This window comes from Ambystoma mexicanum, chromosome 2p (genome assembly GCF_040938575.1).
Source record: "Ambystoma mexicanum isolate Mex_15411 chromosome 2p, UKY_AmexF1_1, whole genome shotgun sequence".
NCBI lineage: Eukaryota > Metazoa > Chordata > Amphibia > Caudata > Ambystomatidae > Ambystoma > Ambystoma mexicanum.
This window is the reverse complement of record NC_090923.1, coordinates 557,543,556-557,559,645: the sequence shown is the minus strand read 5'-3', so window position 1 is coordinate 557,559,645 and position 16,090 is coordinate 557,543,556. Positions and strand designations below refer to the sequence as shown.

The following is a 16,090-nucleotide window of genomic DNA, read 5'->3' as shown; positions in this document are numbered from 1 at the left end:
CTGACAAAGGCCTGCGGTGGGTGGAGTGGGTAGATGACTTTAACAATTTCATTAAGGTGGCAGGTGAAGAGAACTCACCAAACATACGCAACATGTTCCTCAACCTTGCTGGCAGAGAGGTTAAGACGTTCATCAAGACCATTCCCCCGGAGGAGCAACCAGACTTTGCAGCACTTCTACTCGCCCTCAACAAGAGACTTGTCATCGAGCCCAACCATGACTACGAGAGGTACATGTTTAATCAATGTACCCAAAGGGGAGAAGAGACTGTTGATGAGTTCATCACTCGCTTGAGGATCAAAGGGACACACTGACAGTTCCATGCTTTCTCCCTAGAGGAAGCCATCCGGCTGAGGGTGATCAGGGGTGCCTGTCCCAGACACTGAAAGAACATCTGCTCAAGAACCCTCTCTCCAACAATAAGGTCAGTGAAATGGCCAGGATCTTCGAAAGGGTGGACGCACAAGCAACACTGATGTCAGGGGGCGCCACCACCAAACCAGATAAGAGCGAACTGATTGCAGCAGTCCAGCCAACGAGTAACAGACCCAGAGATAGAAGCACTGCAGGAGAGTACCAGACAGCGCCCAGAATGCAGAGGCAGTGCTACCGTTGCAGGATGGCGGTCCCCCACTCAGGGATGTGCCCCACTCTCTCCCAGAGATGTGGCAATTGCAGCAGAGAAGGCCATTTCCAGGCGGTCTGCAGAGAGGGTAGGCCCTTCCCCACACCGCAACCACCACCTCTGCTACAGAACAGGATGTCCAGTCGGACTCCGCAAAACCCAGCATACCAAATGCACCCCTACCAACAAGGGCCCAGAGGTTACGTGAGGGTGGTCGATGATACCCAAGATCCTGAGGCATATGAACAAAGCTCGCATCTCAGGGATGAATATGAAGGACCACCTCAGCCACGCTCTAATCCATATGCGGCAGTGGCACACAGACCTGTATATGAAGGCGAATACTATGACCAATATGGGCAAGACGAATACGTCAACCTCATCCAAGACAACAGAGAAGCGAGAGAGGACCCAAGGATACCTGTCAACATCTGTCACAAACAGCTCTGGTTCCTGGTCGATACAGGAGCCACTGTTAACATTATGGAGGAAAATAATTTCTCCAGCAGTCTGACAGGCCGGCATTGACCCATGCAGTGTCCAAAATCTTCCAGTGGGGAGCAGACCTTCCCCTCCACTCCATAGGACATTTTGGATGCCAGCTAATGCACAAAGGGCTATCTACCACCACAATCATTCATGTGATCCGAAGCCCAACAAAAGGGAGATGCCTTCTGAGTTTCCACACGGCATCCTGTTTGGGACTCATTGACATACATGTCCATGAAGGAGACATGATACAATCGACGGCTCCCCCGAACGACCTGAAAGAACTTATCTGCACAGTGGGCCATGAACACCTATTCATCAACCCCATTACGAAGGACGCGATCATGGTGGATTTCCCGCTCCTTTGCAAAGGTCTGGGAAAGATGAAAGGTCCCCTGTGAAGCTGCACATAGACACGTCAGTTTGTCCCGTCCCCCAGCATCCGAGGAGAGTGGCGTTCTACCTGCAAGCCGCAGTCTCGCACAAACTCATGCAGTTGTTGAATGACGGACTTATCGAACCAGCCACCGGGCCGACCCCATGGGTCATACCGCTAGTGATCGTACCCAACGAAGGAGGCCGTCTACAGCTCTGCGTGGACATGTGAATGGCCAACACTGCCATCCAGAGAGAACGGCACCCAGGACCACGCATAGAAGATATGCGCATGCAGCTGAACAAGTCAATCCTTGACTCCAAACTAGACCTAAATTAAGGTTATCATCAGATAGAGCTCTATTCTGACTCAAGGGGCATCACCACCTTCACAACCCATGATGGCCTGTTTCGCTACAAACGCCTTAGCTTTGGGATCTCATTGGCGGCTGAAATCTTTCAGGAGGCCATCAGGCAGATCATTAGACCGATACGTGAGACCCTAATTTACAGCGACGACGTCCCCGTTTTTGGCAAGTCCCAAGAGGAACACAACGCCGCTCTGCTCGCAACCTGCGCAGCTGTCCAAGCAGCAGACCTGACCCTTAACATTGACAAATGTCGATTTAGTCAAACCAAACAAAAATTATTCGGCCTTATCTTCTCTGGGGACGGTATGACGCCAGATCCTGACAAGGTTTCTACCATCTTCAACCTGAAGGAACCTGCCCAGGTTGCGGACGTGCGATCGTTTCTAGGGATAGCAGGGTACTGCGCCCGGTATATCCCGCACTATGCTTCCATCACCGAGCCCCTGCGCTGTCTGCTCCAGAAAGACTCGACGTTCGCTTGGTCAGCTGAGTGTCAGGAAGCATTCAACACCATCAATCATGCACTGGCAGAAGCCCGGGGACTGGCCTATTTTGACCCAGAGTGGCACACCAAGATCATGGTGGATGCAAGTCCCGTAGAACTAGGGGCCATACTGGCCAGACCAATGGGACACATACTCACCCTAGGCACATCGATACCTACGCCAGCAGGGCACTTGCCCCACCAGAGTCTGCATACTCACAAGCGGAGAAGGAGAGCCTGGTAGCCATGTGTGCATTCAAGCACTTCCACAACTTTGTGATAGGAAAAAGGTCCACACTTATTACGGACCATCAAGCTCTGCTTTCCCTCTTTGGAAATCCCAGGTCCAAAATGCCCCCCAGGATAGGGCGGTGGGGCCTCAGGCTCCAAGAGCAGGACTTTGAGATCATTCACTGACTCGGGGGCGAAAACAACCCGGCTGACTACTTATTGAGACAACCAGCAGGTAAGCCATTCTCTAGGCCCAGGGATGCAGAGTATATCAACTATGTTGCCTACAATGCGCTCCCACCAGCTGTATCACTAGAAGCAGTTGTGTTACCCTCTGTGGCAGACCCCTCCATGGCTTTGGCGATCAGCCTGACGGAGAACAACAGGTGGAAAGACTTCCGCCGCGCCGTGCTAAACCACTTGGGGGCATGCAGGGATGAAATGGAAAGGCTTGCCAAGGTGCACACGGAACTGGCTGTGAAGCACAAGGTGATACTGCTAAGGGGGTGCCGACTTGTCATTCCTGTGACTCTCATACCTGAGGTTGTCAAGACGGCGCATGAGGGGCACTGAGGTGCTGATAACATGAGGAGGTAGCTCTGGTGCCATGTGTGGTTCCCCTTCCTGGACTCAATGGTCGACTGGTGGGTGAAAAACTGCATAGCGTGACAATGCATGGCCAGAGCATAAACCCGAGCTCCAATCCAGCCAGTGGCGTAACACAAAATGTGGGGGGCCCCCTGCGAACCGTGCTGAGGGGGCCCCCCCATCTCGGCAACAAATCACAGTCGTGCCACACTCTGGGCCGGCCTAGATTATCACGCTTGCACCATACGCATGAACGTGCTGCTGAAGGGTATGCCGCAAACTGTACTAGGAGAAAGATATAAATGTGTTTTAATGCAATATACAGCACACTTTCTGAGAATAATTGGCCAAAAAGCCAGAGTGTTTGCAATAGTTTTGTAGGGTAACACGAATCCAATATATGCAAGTCACCAACGGTGCACAGGAACATTAATGCTTTGCTATTAATAATGCCATGCCACATTGAAAACATGTCCCACTGGCTGCACAATGTATACCAGTGTAGACGCGTTATGAAATTACAGTAAAGCATGCCAGGCCACATTTATACAGACCTAGAATGGATGCACAAAAATGCCAGTCGAAGCAGTAACACTCATCAAGAAGAGAGCACACATTGAAGCCCAGGTCTCTGCTGCCTCGAACAACACAGCCAAACTCTTTAAAATCTTCATGGAACTGGTCAATCCAGTTGCGGTGTCCACCTCTCCGGTTCCCTCCCAGGCCCTCTGTACGGCTCTGGCCTCTCACTTCTCAGCTAAAGCTCAGGACATCCTGTCCACTATCTCCTCTTCCTCTACCTCTTCCTCTCTCGGCCCCCCTTTGGCCATCTCTACCTCTCCTCCTCCTTTCTCCTCTTTCTCTCTAACAACACCTGACACGGTTTCTAGACAAGTCCAATCCATGAAAGTGTCGTCCAAACAGGTGCTCCCCATCTCCTCCAGAACCATCAAGGGCCATATTGACACTCTTGCTGCACCTTGGCCAATTTCTGTAATCACGCTTTCACCACTGTAACGTTCCCCTCTGCCCTTAAGCACTCCCATGAGCACCCACTCCTCAAGAAGCAGTCTGCCGATCCTACCTGTCTGGCAAACTATCGCCCAATCTCCATCACACCTTTCCTGGGAAAGCTCTTGGAAAAAAGCTGGCCATCTCCCAGCTTACTCTCCACGTTGAATCTGTTGGTTGTCTCCATGACCATAAGTCTAGCTTCAGAGCTGCCAGAGGCACGGAAACATCTCTCCTGAATACCTGTGATGATCTGCTCTCTAACCTTGATTCCAGCATTCCTTCTGTCCTAATCCTCCGTGATCTTTCCTCGACTTTCGACACAGTCAACCACGCCATCCTGATCAATCGACTACGTGAGCATCACGGATCAGGGTCTGGAGTGGCTGACCTCTTTCCTCTTGGACTGCCCCTCCCAGCTCCAACTTGGTCCCTTTTTTTCCATCACCTCTCTCTCTCTTCCTGTGGCATTCCCCAGGACTCTATCCTCTCACCCTGGTTTTTCAACCTCTACTTGGCCCCTTTGGCCCACCTGATCTCTACCTTCTCCTCTAACTTTCGGTGTTATGCGAATGGCACTCAGCTTTCCTTCAGGCTCCTCTCATCTCTTGCTCATTCCTGACTGTCTATCCGTGATTCAGGATTGATAGACCTCCAACGATATCGACGTTAGTGCCATTACGATGGAAATCCTTCTCATTGGGACCCCTGCCCCTGCTTTCCCTCTCTCTCTCTCTGGCCACCCACCTTGGGCCCTCTTCCTTCGCCTTCCTGTGAGGCAAAAAACCTTTTGTGTCATCTTCGACTCTACTCTCTCTTTTTCTCCTCGCATCTCGGACGTCTACAAGAGGTCCCACTACCTACCAGCAGCTCCTCCTCAAAGGGACTCTTCCCTTTCTCACTTTCCCCCAGAAGCTCACTGTCTCCAGAGCCCTGTTTCTCTCTAGGCTGGACTACTGCAACAGCCTCTTTCTCAAGCTACCTTCCTCTACTCTCCGCCCTCTGCAACTTATCCAGAACAGGACAGCGAGACTTGTCCTTGGCCAGGGATCATATCTCTACAGCCCTGAAATCTCTCCACTGGCTCTCGGTGGTTGCAAGAATAAAGTTCAAGGCCCTTTGCATTGTCCAAAAGGCTTTCTGGGGTCGGGCCCACACTACAACCAACGCTGTCTTCCAAAATACCTTTTTTCTCTAGCCCTTCCACCGGCGCCCTGCAACTCTCTAAGGGCTAGATACTTCTTCAGGCAGAGAGTGGGGGTGGTAGATCTCTCTCCTCTGCCGATGCCTCCCTCTGGAATGGCCACCCTGCCCCTCTCTAACTTTAGCGGACCACATGATGTCCGGAAGCAGCTCAAAACCTTCCTCTTCTCCTCTGCTTTTGCTCTCTCCCTCCCCTGCTAACCTACCTGACCTACCTGTCTGCTGTACCAACTGGTTGCTTGGCTACCCTCAGAGTCTCACTGAGTCCAGGCTCTTTCTTGATCAGTCACCCTTGCACTGCCGATGGCCTACCCCGCACTTAAGGACTGTAACTGTAACCCTACAGTCCCTTGTTCTCCTTGCACTACCCAGAGTTGCACTGTCCTGGCTGCACTTACTCAGAGCATTACAGCCCTGTTTTCCCTGCCCTTCTTCCTTGCACTCCCCCTCCCTTTCCCCTTGCATTTCTCATTCTCGCACTTGCACGATTTGAATGACACAAGGCCTAGTAAGATCATTTGTCTTGTCACTCCCTCTATCTTCACTCCATTGCTTGTCGCGCCTTGTGTACAGGCGTGCTATAATAGACTTCTATCATATCATTTTATCACAGATGCTCAAGAAAATATACAATGCTGCAGTAAGAAATGGCTAGACTGGCAGCACCCAAATGCCAATCTAGCCAGGTAATTACACTTAGCAGGACTGCTTTATCAGAAATGCTCAGTTAAAAAAGTCATACCAAATTGAGGAATAACTAGACTGGCTGCACCAAAATGCCCCTCTTGCCACTAATACCACATATCATACCTGCTTAGCCTGGACATGGACAACCATTATGATTTATCGCACAATCCCACCTCCCACACATGCCCTCTCCCTCCCATGCCCTACCCCAACCTCCAAAATCAGCTCCTTGGCCCAGAATTACCTTCACGTCCCTCCTCCTTGTCCTAGAGCTTACGTTTGAGGCTCCTGGCCACATAGGTAAGTACTGGGATGAGAAAGAGTGGGATTAGGAGTAATGAAGATACAGGTAGCTAAATCAGGCATTACCTCCATGTACCTCTACCAAATCCCAGTGCTTGTGTATGAGGCAAGTACTGCCTCATACACAATTACAAGGACAAGGAAGAATAGGGCTAGGAGTAATGACGATTACCAATAAGTAATTAGGGCATTAAACACAAGTAGGGTCTTAACAATATTCAGTTGTCTGGGCTGCAGCACTCGCCCTCAGTAATTTTGGGCTATGTTGACTCAACCTGGCTGACTTTCAGAGCAGTTGCCGGACAGAACAGGACACCGATGTTAAACGGCACCTGGGTTAACAAGGGCCAAGCAGTTACTAACGTAAAGCATTTCACTGTTAGTACCTGCATTCAAATGCCAAATCTTTTAAGCAATTGAAATTGTGATGTGTGTTTAGCACTTTCATGGCAGGGAAGAGATTGCAAGTGTAGAAAGGGAACAGGAGACCGTTCATTCTCACAACAGTTCATAAGTGGGTGCTTTCACACTTAAAGGAGAGAGTTAACTGCTTGTAACATTGAAGCTGCACTAGAATAGTCTCATTAAAATGCGTAAAGAAGTTAGATGCCCCCACACAAAAAAGTTTGCCTCCTCCAGCACCCGTGAAGTTAGCGCCTCCCCCAACATTTGAAGCATCAGCCCCCTGAAATGTAGGTTTTGTTGCGCCCCGCCGCACAAGCACAAACACCATTCACCATATACACGCATGCACACCAGCCATCCTTACATTTAAGTGTGCACTCTTTCACCATGCAGGCACACCCAGGCAGCCACCCATACATTTAAGTGTGCACCCTTTCACCGTACACGCGCACACGCACACCCAGTCACTCATACATTTGTGTGCACCCTTTCACCATACACTCACACACACACGTCATGGGGTTGAGGGGAGCCCTATTACTTCAAAAAGAAATTGGGCCTCGGTATAAGTTTGCCGGTCCGGTAACAACGGTACCCTTAAGCTTGCCGGTACTGTTGTCACCAGACCGGCAAACTATGAGTTCTGCTCGAGGGTGCCTTCCCGCCCGACAGGTCTGACCCGGCGGGCGTACCGGCACCCGTGAGCAGAGCATGCCGGGTGCACCAGCACCATTATGAATGGTGTTGGTGCATCCGATCTCCTCATTCTCATTGAAACCTATGGGGATCAAATGGGAATTGGGAGCATTTTTTTCCGCTGCCCGCAAATGGGCAATTAACAGGTCCGGCGGGGCCGTAATGACCCGGTAATTGCCCATTCGCGTATGCTGGAAAAAAGCGCAAGTTTGGCGGCAGCCTGGCGGTTTTACCGGCAAGGCTACAGCCAAACTTATAATGAGGCTGATTGTTTCTTTTTGAAGTCACTCTGACTTCATAAAGACATTATTTCTGTTACAGAAATAATTTCTTTATGAAGGCAAAGTGATTTAAAAAAGAAATTAAAAAAAAAAAGATTTTGAAAAAAATATTTTTTTTTCATTTTCTTTCAAGTGGGGCCCCCTCCCACGACATGTGCTATCGGGGCCCCTGTTACAGCAGTGAATCCAGCCCACTCAGTGAGTGTACGGGGAATCCCGCTCATCATCAAGTCAGACAACGTGCCCCCATTCAGTGGACACGAGTTTGCAACCTTCGCGAGACACCTGGCCTTCACTCATCAGAAGATCACGCCCCCAATGGCCACAAGCCAATGGTATGGCCGAGCATTTTATGGCCTCAATCAAGAAGACACTGCAGAGGGACCGGATTGAAGGTTCTAACCCGCGCCAGGCGCTCTGTCGCCTGCTCTGTGACTACCGCAATACGCCTCATGAGTCGACCAACAAGACCCCAGCAGAACTCATGATGAAGTACGATGTTCGCACACAGATTGTGAGACACCCTGCGACTCAGCCAGAAGGGGACCAGGCAGTCATAAGAAGAGATGCAGAGCAGAGGGAGAAAGCGCATATAGTCACAGATGAGAGAAGAGGAGCGAAGCCTAGAGAGTTCTGAATAGGGGACGAAGTGTGGGCGCAACAAGCGATGTCAAAAAAGACTGACGCCAGATTTGCACCCCAGCTGCTGCAGGTCATATCGGTCAAAGGGACCATGGTCACTGCGGCAAATGCTGTAAAAGAAGTGACAAGAAACAGCTCCATCTTCAAGCATGTCGTCAAGAGAGAGGATGAGAGGCCTCCGCCTCCTGACCCTGATCCGGAACCTTGTGAATCCCGAGACAACCTGTGGACTTCCCCAGATGAAACCTGTCATCACCGGTCCAAGCTGCCTGGGGCAGATAGGTCGATCCAGGGAGGCGATGCAAGTGACAGGCCTCAGCGAACCATCAGAAGGCTGCTTCGCCTAGTGGAAGAATGCTAGGCGGACGTTAGGACATTTGTCCAGGGTGTTGTTACAGGGCACTGCCTCTTTAAGACAGAGGCAGGAGTCATACGGGGCATGACATGGGAGGGGGGAGGAGCGTGAGGGAGGAACCTTTTAGTATGCACAAGAAAGATAATAAAGTAAGACGTATGTTTTCACCAGTGTTGCATCCTTCATTTACATGAGACCATCGGGCTCAACAATCACTGAACTCTAAAGTCTTCCCTGAGGAATGCCAGGGCCTGCCCCCAGTCTGTGGGGAAGTGCGCTAGGTTATCGTTCTTCGCATACGTTGCCCACACCATGGCCACAAACTCCCAAATTTTCCTTAGCCAGTCTTGCATTGTAGGGATATCAGCCCCCGTCCACCGCTGCACAATTTCACGAGCATGGCCACCAAAGTGAGCATTGTTCTGGCCTTTCTCTGTCTTCTGTACTCCTCTCCCTGTGGCCCACCCTCTAGCCCTAGGATAATTTCCTCCGGGGTAAACCTGCGGCTTCACCAAAGATACCCTCCTGAGCCTCCCGCACCATATGTGTGACTAGGAACCAATACCCCTCCCCCCTAGACCCTTCCCCCATAACCCCTGCAACATGCCCTCGGGATCTCTGGGTACATTCTGTGAAGTCTGACTGGTGTATAATTCCATTTAAAGATCAGCTTATACCAGCATCATTGTAGCTGAGAAGCCTTAACCGTCTTGGGCACCAGCGCCCACAATCATTCCCACTCGCTTCTATCCAGCTCCCAGTCCCTCCCAATCATCCTCTCCCACTGCCCCATCTATGGCCACATTGCCCGGGGGTGGCTGTCACTTAAACTTTGTAAAGACCTGAAATAAGGCTCCTTTCCCCGTCGTGTGTCGTTAGGTATTTTCCAAGGTGGGTTAGGGGGTGCGTTGCAGCCTTCTTTACGACAGGGTTAGAAAGCCAATGCCTCATCTGGAAGTAGCGTAGCCTTTTATTTTCCCCACCCTGAAACCTTGCTTACACTGGTGGAAGGGTAGTGTATTGTGGCCCTGGAACATATCCCGAATCACATGGCATCCCCCTATTTGCCAGTGTGAGAATGTCCCCTGCTCAGTCCCCAGGGAAAAATCTGGGTTGTTGTATAACGGAGTGAACGGGGATGGGAACGTTGTGATCCCCTATTTTTTAACTAAAGTGTCCCATGTTACGGCTATGAGTTTTGTTATGTCGCAGCAGCCTATAGGTGCAGCAGCCTATACGGGCGTGGAAGCCACAAGACCTCTCGCAGATCCCTCCTTGCTACCGCCTGATCCATTTCCACTCACAGTTTCTCCTTGCTTCCTGAGAGCCATTCCCTAATAATCTGAATTTGGGGCACCTCCTAATACTGATGAAAATTGGGTATAGCCATGCCCCCTCACCTCTGGGGGATGTTTAGAGGCCACGGTTAAGTCTTGGGTGCTTCCCTTCCCAGATGAACTGCCCCGTGATCTTCTCCAGGTCCCGGGAAAAGGTTTTGAACACAGCCAATGGTAAAGAGGTATAACAGCCGAGGAAGGGTGACCATCTTGACTGCCGCAATTCTATCTATCTCAAGTTTCTCCAGTTGCCGAGGTCAGCTTTTATAGAGGCAAGCATGGATGGGTAATTGGCCAGGTACCACCCATGGAGTCTAGATGTTATGCAAATTCCCAGGTATCGACTCCCCCTACCCCTCCCGGCTCCAAATAAAAGGTGAGGTAACCTTCAGACACTCCACCTCCCTCCCCTCTACTGTGAGATTAAGCAGTACCGATTTGGACTCATTGATTTTCAGGCCCGAGACCCCCCCCAAACTTTGTTAGCACCCTCCTACACGCCCCCACCGACTTCCAAGGCTGCGTCAGTGCAAGCAACATGTCGCCAGGAAAAGCTGCGGTTTTATGCTGGACTCCTCCAACGGGTATACTATGTATTATGTCCGACTCCCAACAGGGCTGTCACAAGATGTGGTGAGGCCCGGGGCAAAACATTTGGTGAGGCCCTCTTATGATATTTTGCACTGGGCCAGCTGCGGCACCCCAGCAAATAGGAGACCCGAGAAATCTCCCCTTGAGTTTGTGTGGAGGAACCCAAATATGGTTCATTTCTACAACTGCAAATCATCAACTACAGCAAAGTTAGATTTCTCTACTGAAGAAAGGTTTATGTCAGACTAGCTTTTGTATCATATGCATAAATATATATATAGGATGGCATGACGGCATGTGGTGCGTGATGCCAGCATTAAGGAGCACCCTGTCCCTGTGTGTACATTAAAACACACATCATACACAGTGGCAGTCAGATAAGAAGATGTACAGTGGAGGCTAGTGAATTTCTGAACTGAAGAGGCTTAAATGTTTAAGGCAATTGTGCAGGATCAACAGAGCACAGGGAGGGAGCCGAAACCAAACAAGGGTTGCTTGAGGGGGTTTCTCACTCCCAAGAAAATGTTTGAAACATTGGGTTAAAATTATGCATTTTACAGCACTTTCTTTGCAAAATTGGGTAGAAATCCATACAGTTTATAATTGGTTTTGTATGGTAGCACATAGAAAAACCCAATAGTTGCAAGTCATCAACCGTGCGCAGGAACGTTTTCCAATGCATTTCATGCCGCCTTTGCACACAACCTATATTAGTACAGAAATATATCCATGCTTGTTGTTTCCATGTATAACCATGCAGGCTGCACCAATATATGCCATTATTACCATGTACGGACTCCCAGCCTGTAAAAATGCCATGCCACAGAAAGTATGTCCAGAGTGACTGTGCACCATAAGCGTTATTACTGCCTAGACTGGCCTAAATTCAAGGTGAGCCAGTTTAGCCAAATAGTATGTTTGCTTTAACCTTGATGTATAGCCCTGTGCATCAAGAGTAAAGAAAAACAAGCATTGGCAATGCTAACAGTATGGGCTTTTGTGTAGGCATGGGAAAGGCACGGCTTTATTGGTATTTACTAACCATTGATGTTAGCAGTGCAACATGGTTTGAGTACCTGAGCATCTAACAGCAGTGCCTGGCAAATGCCCAATACTTATACACAAGCCAAAACCGTTGGCTTTGTCAGTGTTTGTTTTCAACAGGACTTCAGTAAAAGACACGCAGGGTGCTTTTAAATAGAGTGACCGAAGGCAGACCTGGTCAAGACGTTTGCATTACACTGGTACTGTGCTTAGAACTCCAACTAAGTCATTAACTCTCAGAAGACTCCTTTCAGAAAACACTCACAGACACTGTGAGGGCAAAGTTTGATGGCAAGGCTTGATTAAAGCTAGCTCAAAGAGTTCCAATAAGGAAGTGTTTTGGGTGGGAGGGGCAGGAACTGGGTGTGAATTGCCATAGGGATTAGCATTGCCATGAAAAGTAATTGGATGGGCCATAACTAAACAACATCTACAAGCTTTGTGTCCCTCCTCATTTGCCATTTCTCCCTATCTGTTCTCAATGCTGTCATCGGGACTGGAATTTGGCAAAAAATTACTCGCAGGATCTCAGATCCAGCTCCACAATCCTGGGAAATCTATGTGCACTATATGTTTATTGTAAAATGCTGTGGTGTGTTCATGCTTTAAACTATGTTGGGCAGGGCTTTGAACTGTGGTCGCTAGGTTTGAAAGTGAGGCACTTCCCCCCCAAGACCACTAGAAGGTCTGAGCAGGAGTCCTTGTGAAATCCCTTGTCAATGTTGCACTGTACTGGAAATATTGAAGTGCATTTTTTAGGTTTAAAAGGGGTGCAGATTTTGAACTTTGCTGATGATAAATCCTCTGAGGATGTTATTATATGGCATACGTCATTTATAACACGCCTGTACACAAGTGTTTCTAGGCATGGCAAGAAAAGGGAAGACCAAGGGAGGACAATACAAATGATCTTACTGGGCCTTATGCCATTCAGATCGTGCAAGTGCGACGGCGCTACAGTGCAGGGGGTATCGAGAGGGAGAAGTGCCAGGGGGTGGGAAGGGAATGTGGAGTGGAGTCGAACATGACACCAAGGTTTTTTTTCCTCTTTTCCTCACAGGAAGGCAAAGGAAGAGGGGCCAAGGAGGGCGGCAAGAATGAGGGGGAAAGCCGGCGCAGGGGTCCCAATGAGAAGGATCTTAGTCTTACAGGCATTATTTTTATTTGTATTTATTAATTTATATAGCGCTTTTAGTTCATGGGGTGATTACAATACCTGCCTTACACCCTCCTAATCCTACTGTCGTTGTCCTTTCACTGCGGTAGGACGGATGCCACAGTAAAAAAAGTCTATTTTCACCACTATTTGTTCGCTAAAGCAATAGTTTTGGCTTATTGGTGGCACACCTAATAACCCAAACAAAAGGAATCCATGCAGTGGAGCAACACATTTGAGCAGATCGGGCTCTAGCCCCCTCCTGAAATGTTGGGCTTTGTTGGCTCGACCTGGCTGCAGGGGCGGTGCCAGCCCTTGGCTGATGCCCTCTCACTTTGAGGCAGATGGCCTCTTTCGATGTGTCACCAGCAAGTAGCAATCATTAAGGAGCGGCATCAGCCTCAAACATGCAGAGCACAAAAGCCTATTCACGCAATATCAACAGACTCACTTTGATAAAGCCAAGGTCTTAACCTCTGTTCTCAGCTTTTAGATGGCCCACCTCTCCCAAGACTAGCACAGCATTATGAAAGTAAACAGCCTCTGAAATGGGGTGAAAGGTGCGACAATGGCCAAAGGGAAGGTGCAATAGCTATTCAGCTTCCTAGCTGGGCTCAGAGAATTGGGATGGACGTAGGAGAAGGGCTGGCGGAATATATGTCAGGGCTGGTGGGGGCCCGTTTCTTTTTGATGTTTGTGGGGCACCCCTTACATTACAGATTGGAAAAATAGGGCAATGCACCTGTGGAGTGCTTAAATCAATAATAAAGTCAAAATAATGCAGCAAGGTGGTTAAAAGCTGCAGATTATCAGTAGGTTTCTGTGACGTCATACGGCCAACATGGGGCTGCTGCTTTGGGGCCCATTTCAACTGTAAAAGCCGAAAGGCCCAGATGCCCTCCCTCAGTGGGGAGACCGACAGCGCAATGAGTTTATTGGCCCCACTCACTATCCGCTTTCAGAACTGTCATCCAGCCCCTGCCGGGCTGTCCAATGAAACCGTGGCCAGATCTCGCAAGTGGGAGCATGGGAATCACCTGTGTGTGTGTGTGGGCTGCAGACCCCAGATCACATGCTCACTTCTTCAGTGAGAAACTCTGGCCAAGGCTCTTTGGGCAAGCATTCAGGATGGGTCTCACACCTATAAACAGTGTGATATATTGATTGGGCACCTCACGCCTTGGAGCATAGTATCAACCGTTGCTGGTAATTTCACAACTGAATGTACAGTTTCACTCTTGGTCATCACAGTGACCCCATGTATATTAATGGAGTCAGTCTCCCATCTGGGAAGACAATTATATTTCTGTTAAAATACTCTGAATTGTCACTCCAGTTTTCTCGATCTATAGATCCATACCATATTCATTCAATGTGTGTGCAGGGGTGATAACTTGTGTCTGAGAGTGCTCATTCTTTCATTCAGGAGAGATAAAGGGGTAACAACCCCCTGTATGTGGGATCAGGCTCATTTCGCCCCATGGCCCCTCCAGAAGGAGTGAGCAGGTTTTAAGACCCTGCTGATTCTGCTATCCGACAGGCTCAAGCCTTCTATCCCTTGCCCCATCACGGCTCCCAACATCCTGAGCGGCAGCTTATGGACAGCAGGCAGCTCCGGACATGCCTGTTGCCAACTGAATGTAGACAGGTCTACTATTTAGACACTGGGAGAGAGCCATCAATCCACATTGGTGGTGAAGAAGCACTCAACATACAGAACACAATGGTATAGTGTTGCAGTCCTGCTGAGAAATGACAATTCTGAGCATGTGAGCAGTAGGCTGGATCAGTGCTGCCCCATGAAAGGTGTAGAAGCCTCTGTGAGAAGTGGCAGTACTGTCCCAACGGTGAGAAGTGTAGTATTTTCACATTGACTATGCTTAAGAACTTTGGGTTATTGAATAGTGCTGCTACATTCTGAGTAATTCCATCCCTTTAAATATATGAGCTCTTGTATAACCACGACAGTGTTGAGTTATTCTGATGATGACAGACTTGCTCAATAGTTCTGGTTCTGTATCATTAAATGTACTTCAGATCTTTAGAGTATCGGAAGGATAGCTCAGGGGCAACGTGCTCGCCTTGGAAGCAAGATGACACAGAGCAACAAAGGTTCGATCCCTTGGTCCGCGCAACACCGGTTCACTCCCTCGTTCGCACAACACAGGTTCGCTCCCTCGGTCCACGCAACACAGGTTCACTCCCTCAGTCCGCGCTTAGAAACCTCTGGGTAGTACACGCATTATAAATAACCAATTAAAATAAAAAGAAATACATCTGTTGAGAAGTGCTGGGGCCTTGTCAATAAGACTGTAGCAGCTCAACTGAGAGGTGCTGATGTTGTCCCATCAAAAGTATAGCAGCCCCACTAAGATGAACTAGAATTGCCTCAACAAAAGCATAGTATTATCGCTGAGAAGATTCAACAATTATAGAAGCCCTGTTACAGCAGTACTACCCCATCAAGAGTATAGACAGCTAACTGAGGAGTACCAGCATTGCCCCATTTCAAATATGGCAGCTCTACTAGAAGGTGCTGGCTCATACGCCTCTGCTCCCCGCCCATAGCTTTCACCCTCACCACGTGCACACTCAGAGACATGCAAACAGTCTCATTTGCCCTCTCCCTGCCCCCTCCCTCGCTTTGCATCTGTACCTCCATTTCTAAAAATCCTTCTGGGTTGGGTGTACGCCAACCCCATCTTCTCCATCACTTTGAACAAGAATGACCATTCCAGGCAGTCGAAGGCCTTCTCGGCGTCGTGGGAGAAGAGGACCGCTGGGAGCTCTGTCTTGTGGGCCTTCTCCAGGTCAAGACAAATAAAATACTTAAAAATTCACATAATAATATACAAATTCCAAATCATCTGTTCCATTAATACCGTCAACAATGAAAAGAGAGTACAGAAAAGAAAAAGAAAATGATCAATACAATAATCCATATAATCAAACTTTACACTTAGTCAAAAAAATGTATTCAAATCTTATAACTGGAGCCATCCAGCCAGAACCATGTAACTTTCAGAGTATATAATATAGAACAAAAGGAGAACAATTGTTTGCTCAATGTTACAGATTTAGGCTTTTAATAAATCCAGATAAGGCTAAGCCCTCGTGGATGGTTTGAATACTCAGACATCGTTTCCATGCCCGTTCTTCATCATATGTGATGGAATTGACATTGAGAGGCTCCAGATATTTGACCCTAAGCGGGTG

General features: G+C 48.9%; 1 protein-coding gene across 1 annotated transcript in view; it reads right to left on the bottom strand.

Annotated features, from left to right (window-relative positions):
* The window catches only part of RRP9 (ribosomal RNA processing 9, U3 small nucleolar RNA binding protein), a 679,329-nt gene extending 663,777 nt beyond the window's left edge, over nucleotides 1-15,552 (bottom strand). Inside the window, exon 1 of the mRNA XM_069644031.1 lies at nucleotides 15,531-15,552. Coding sequence (XP_069500132.1) covers nucleotides 15,531-15,536 — 6 coding nt within the window. The 5' untranslated portion in view covers nucleotides 15,537-15,552. The remainder of the gene's footprint in view (nucleotides 1-15,530) is intronic.
* Nucleotides 15,553-16,090: the final 538 nt, after the last annotated feature.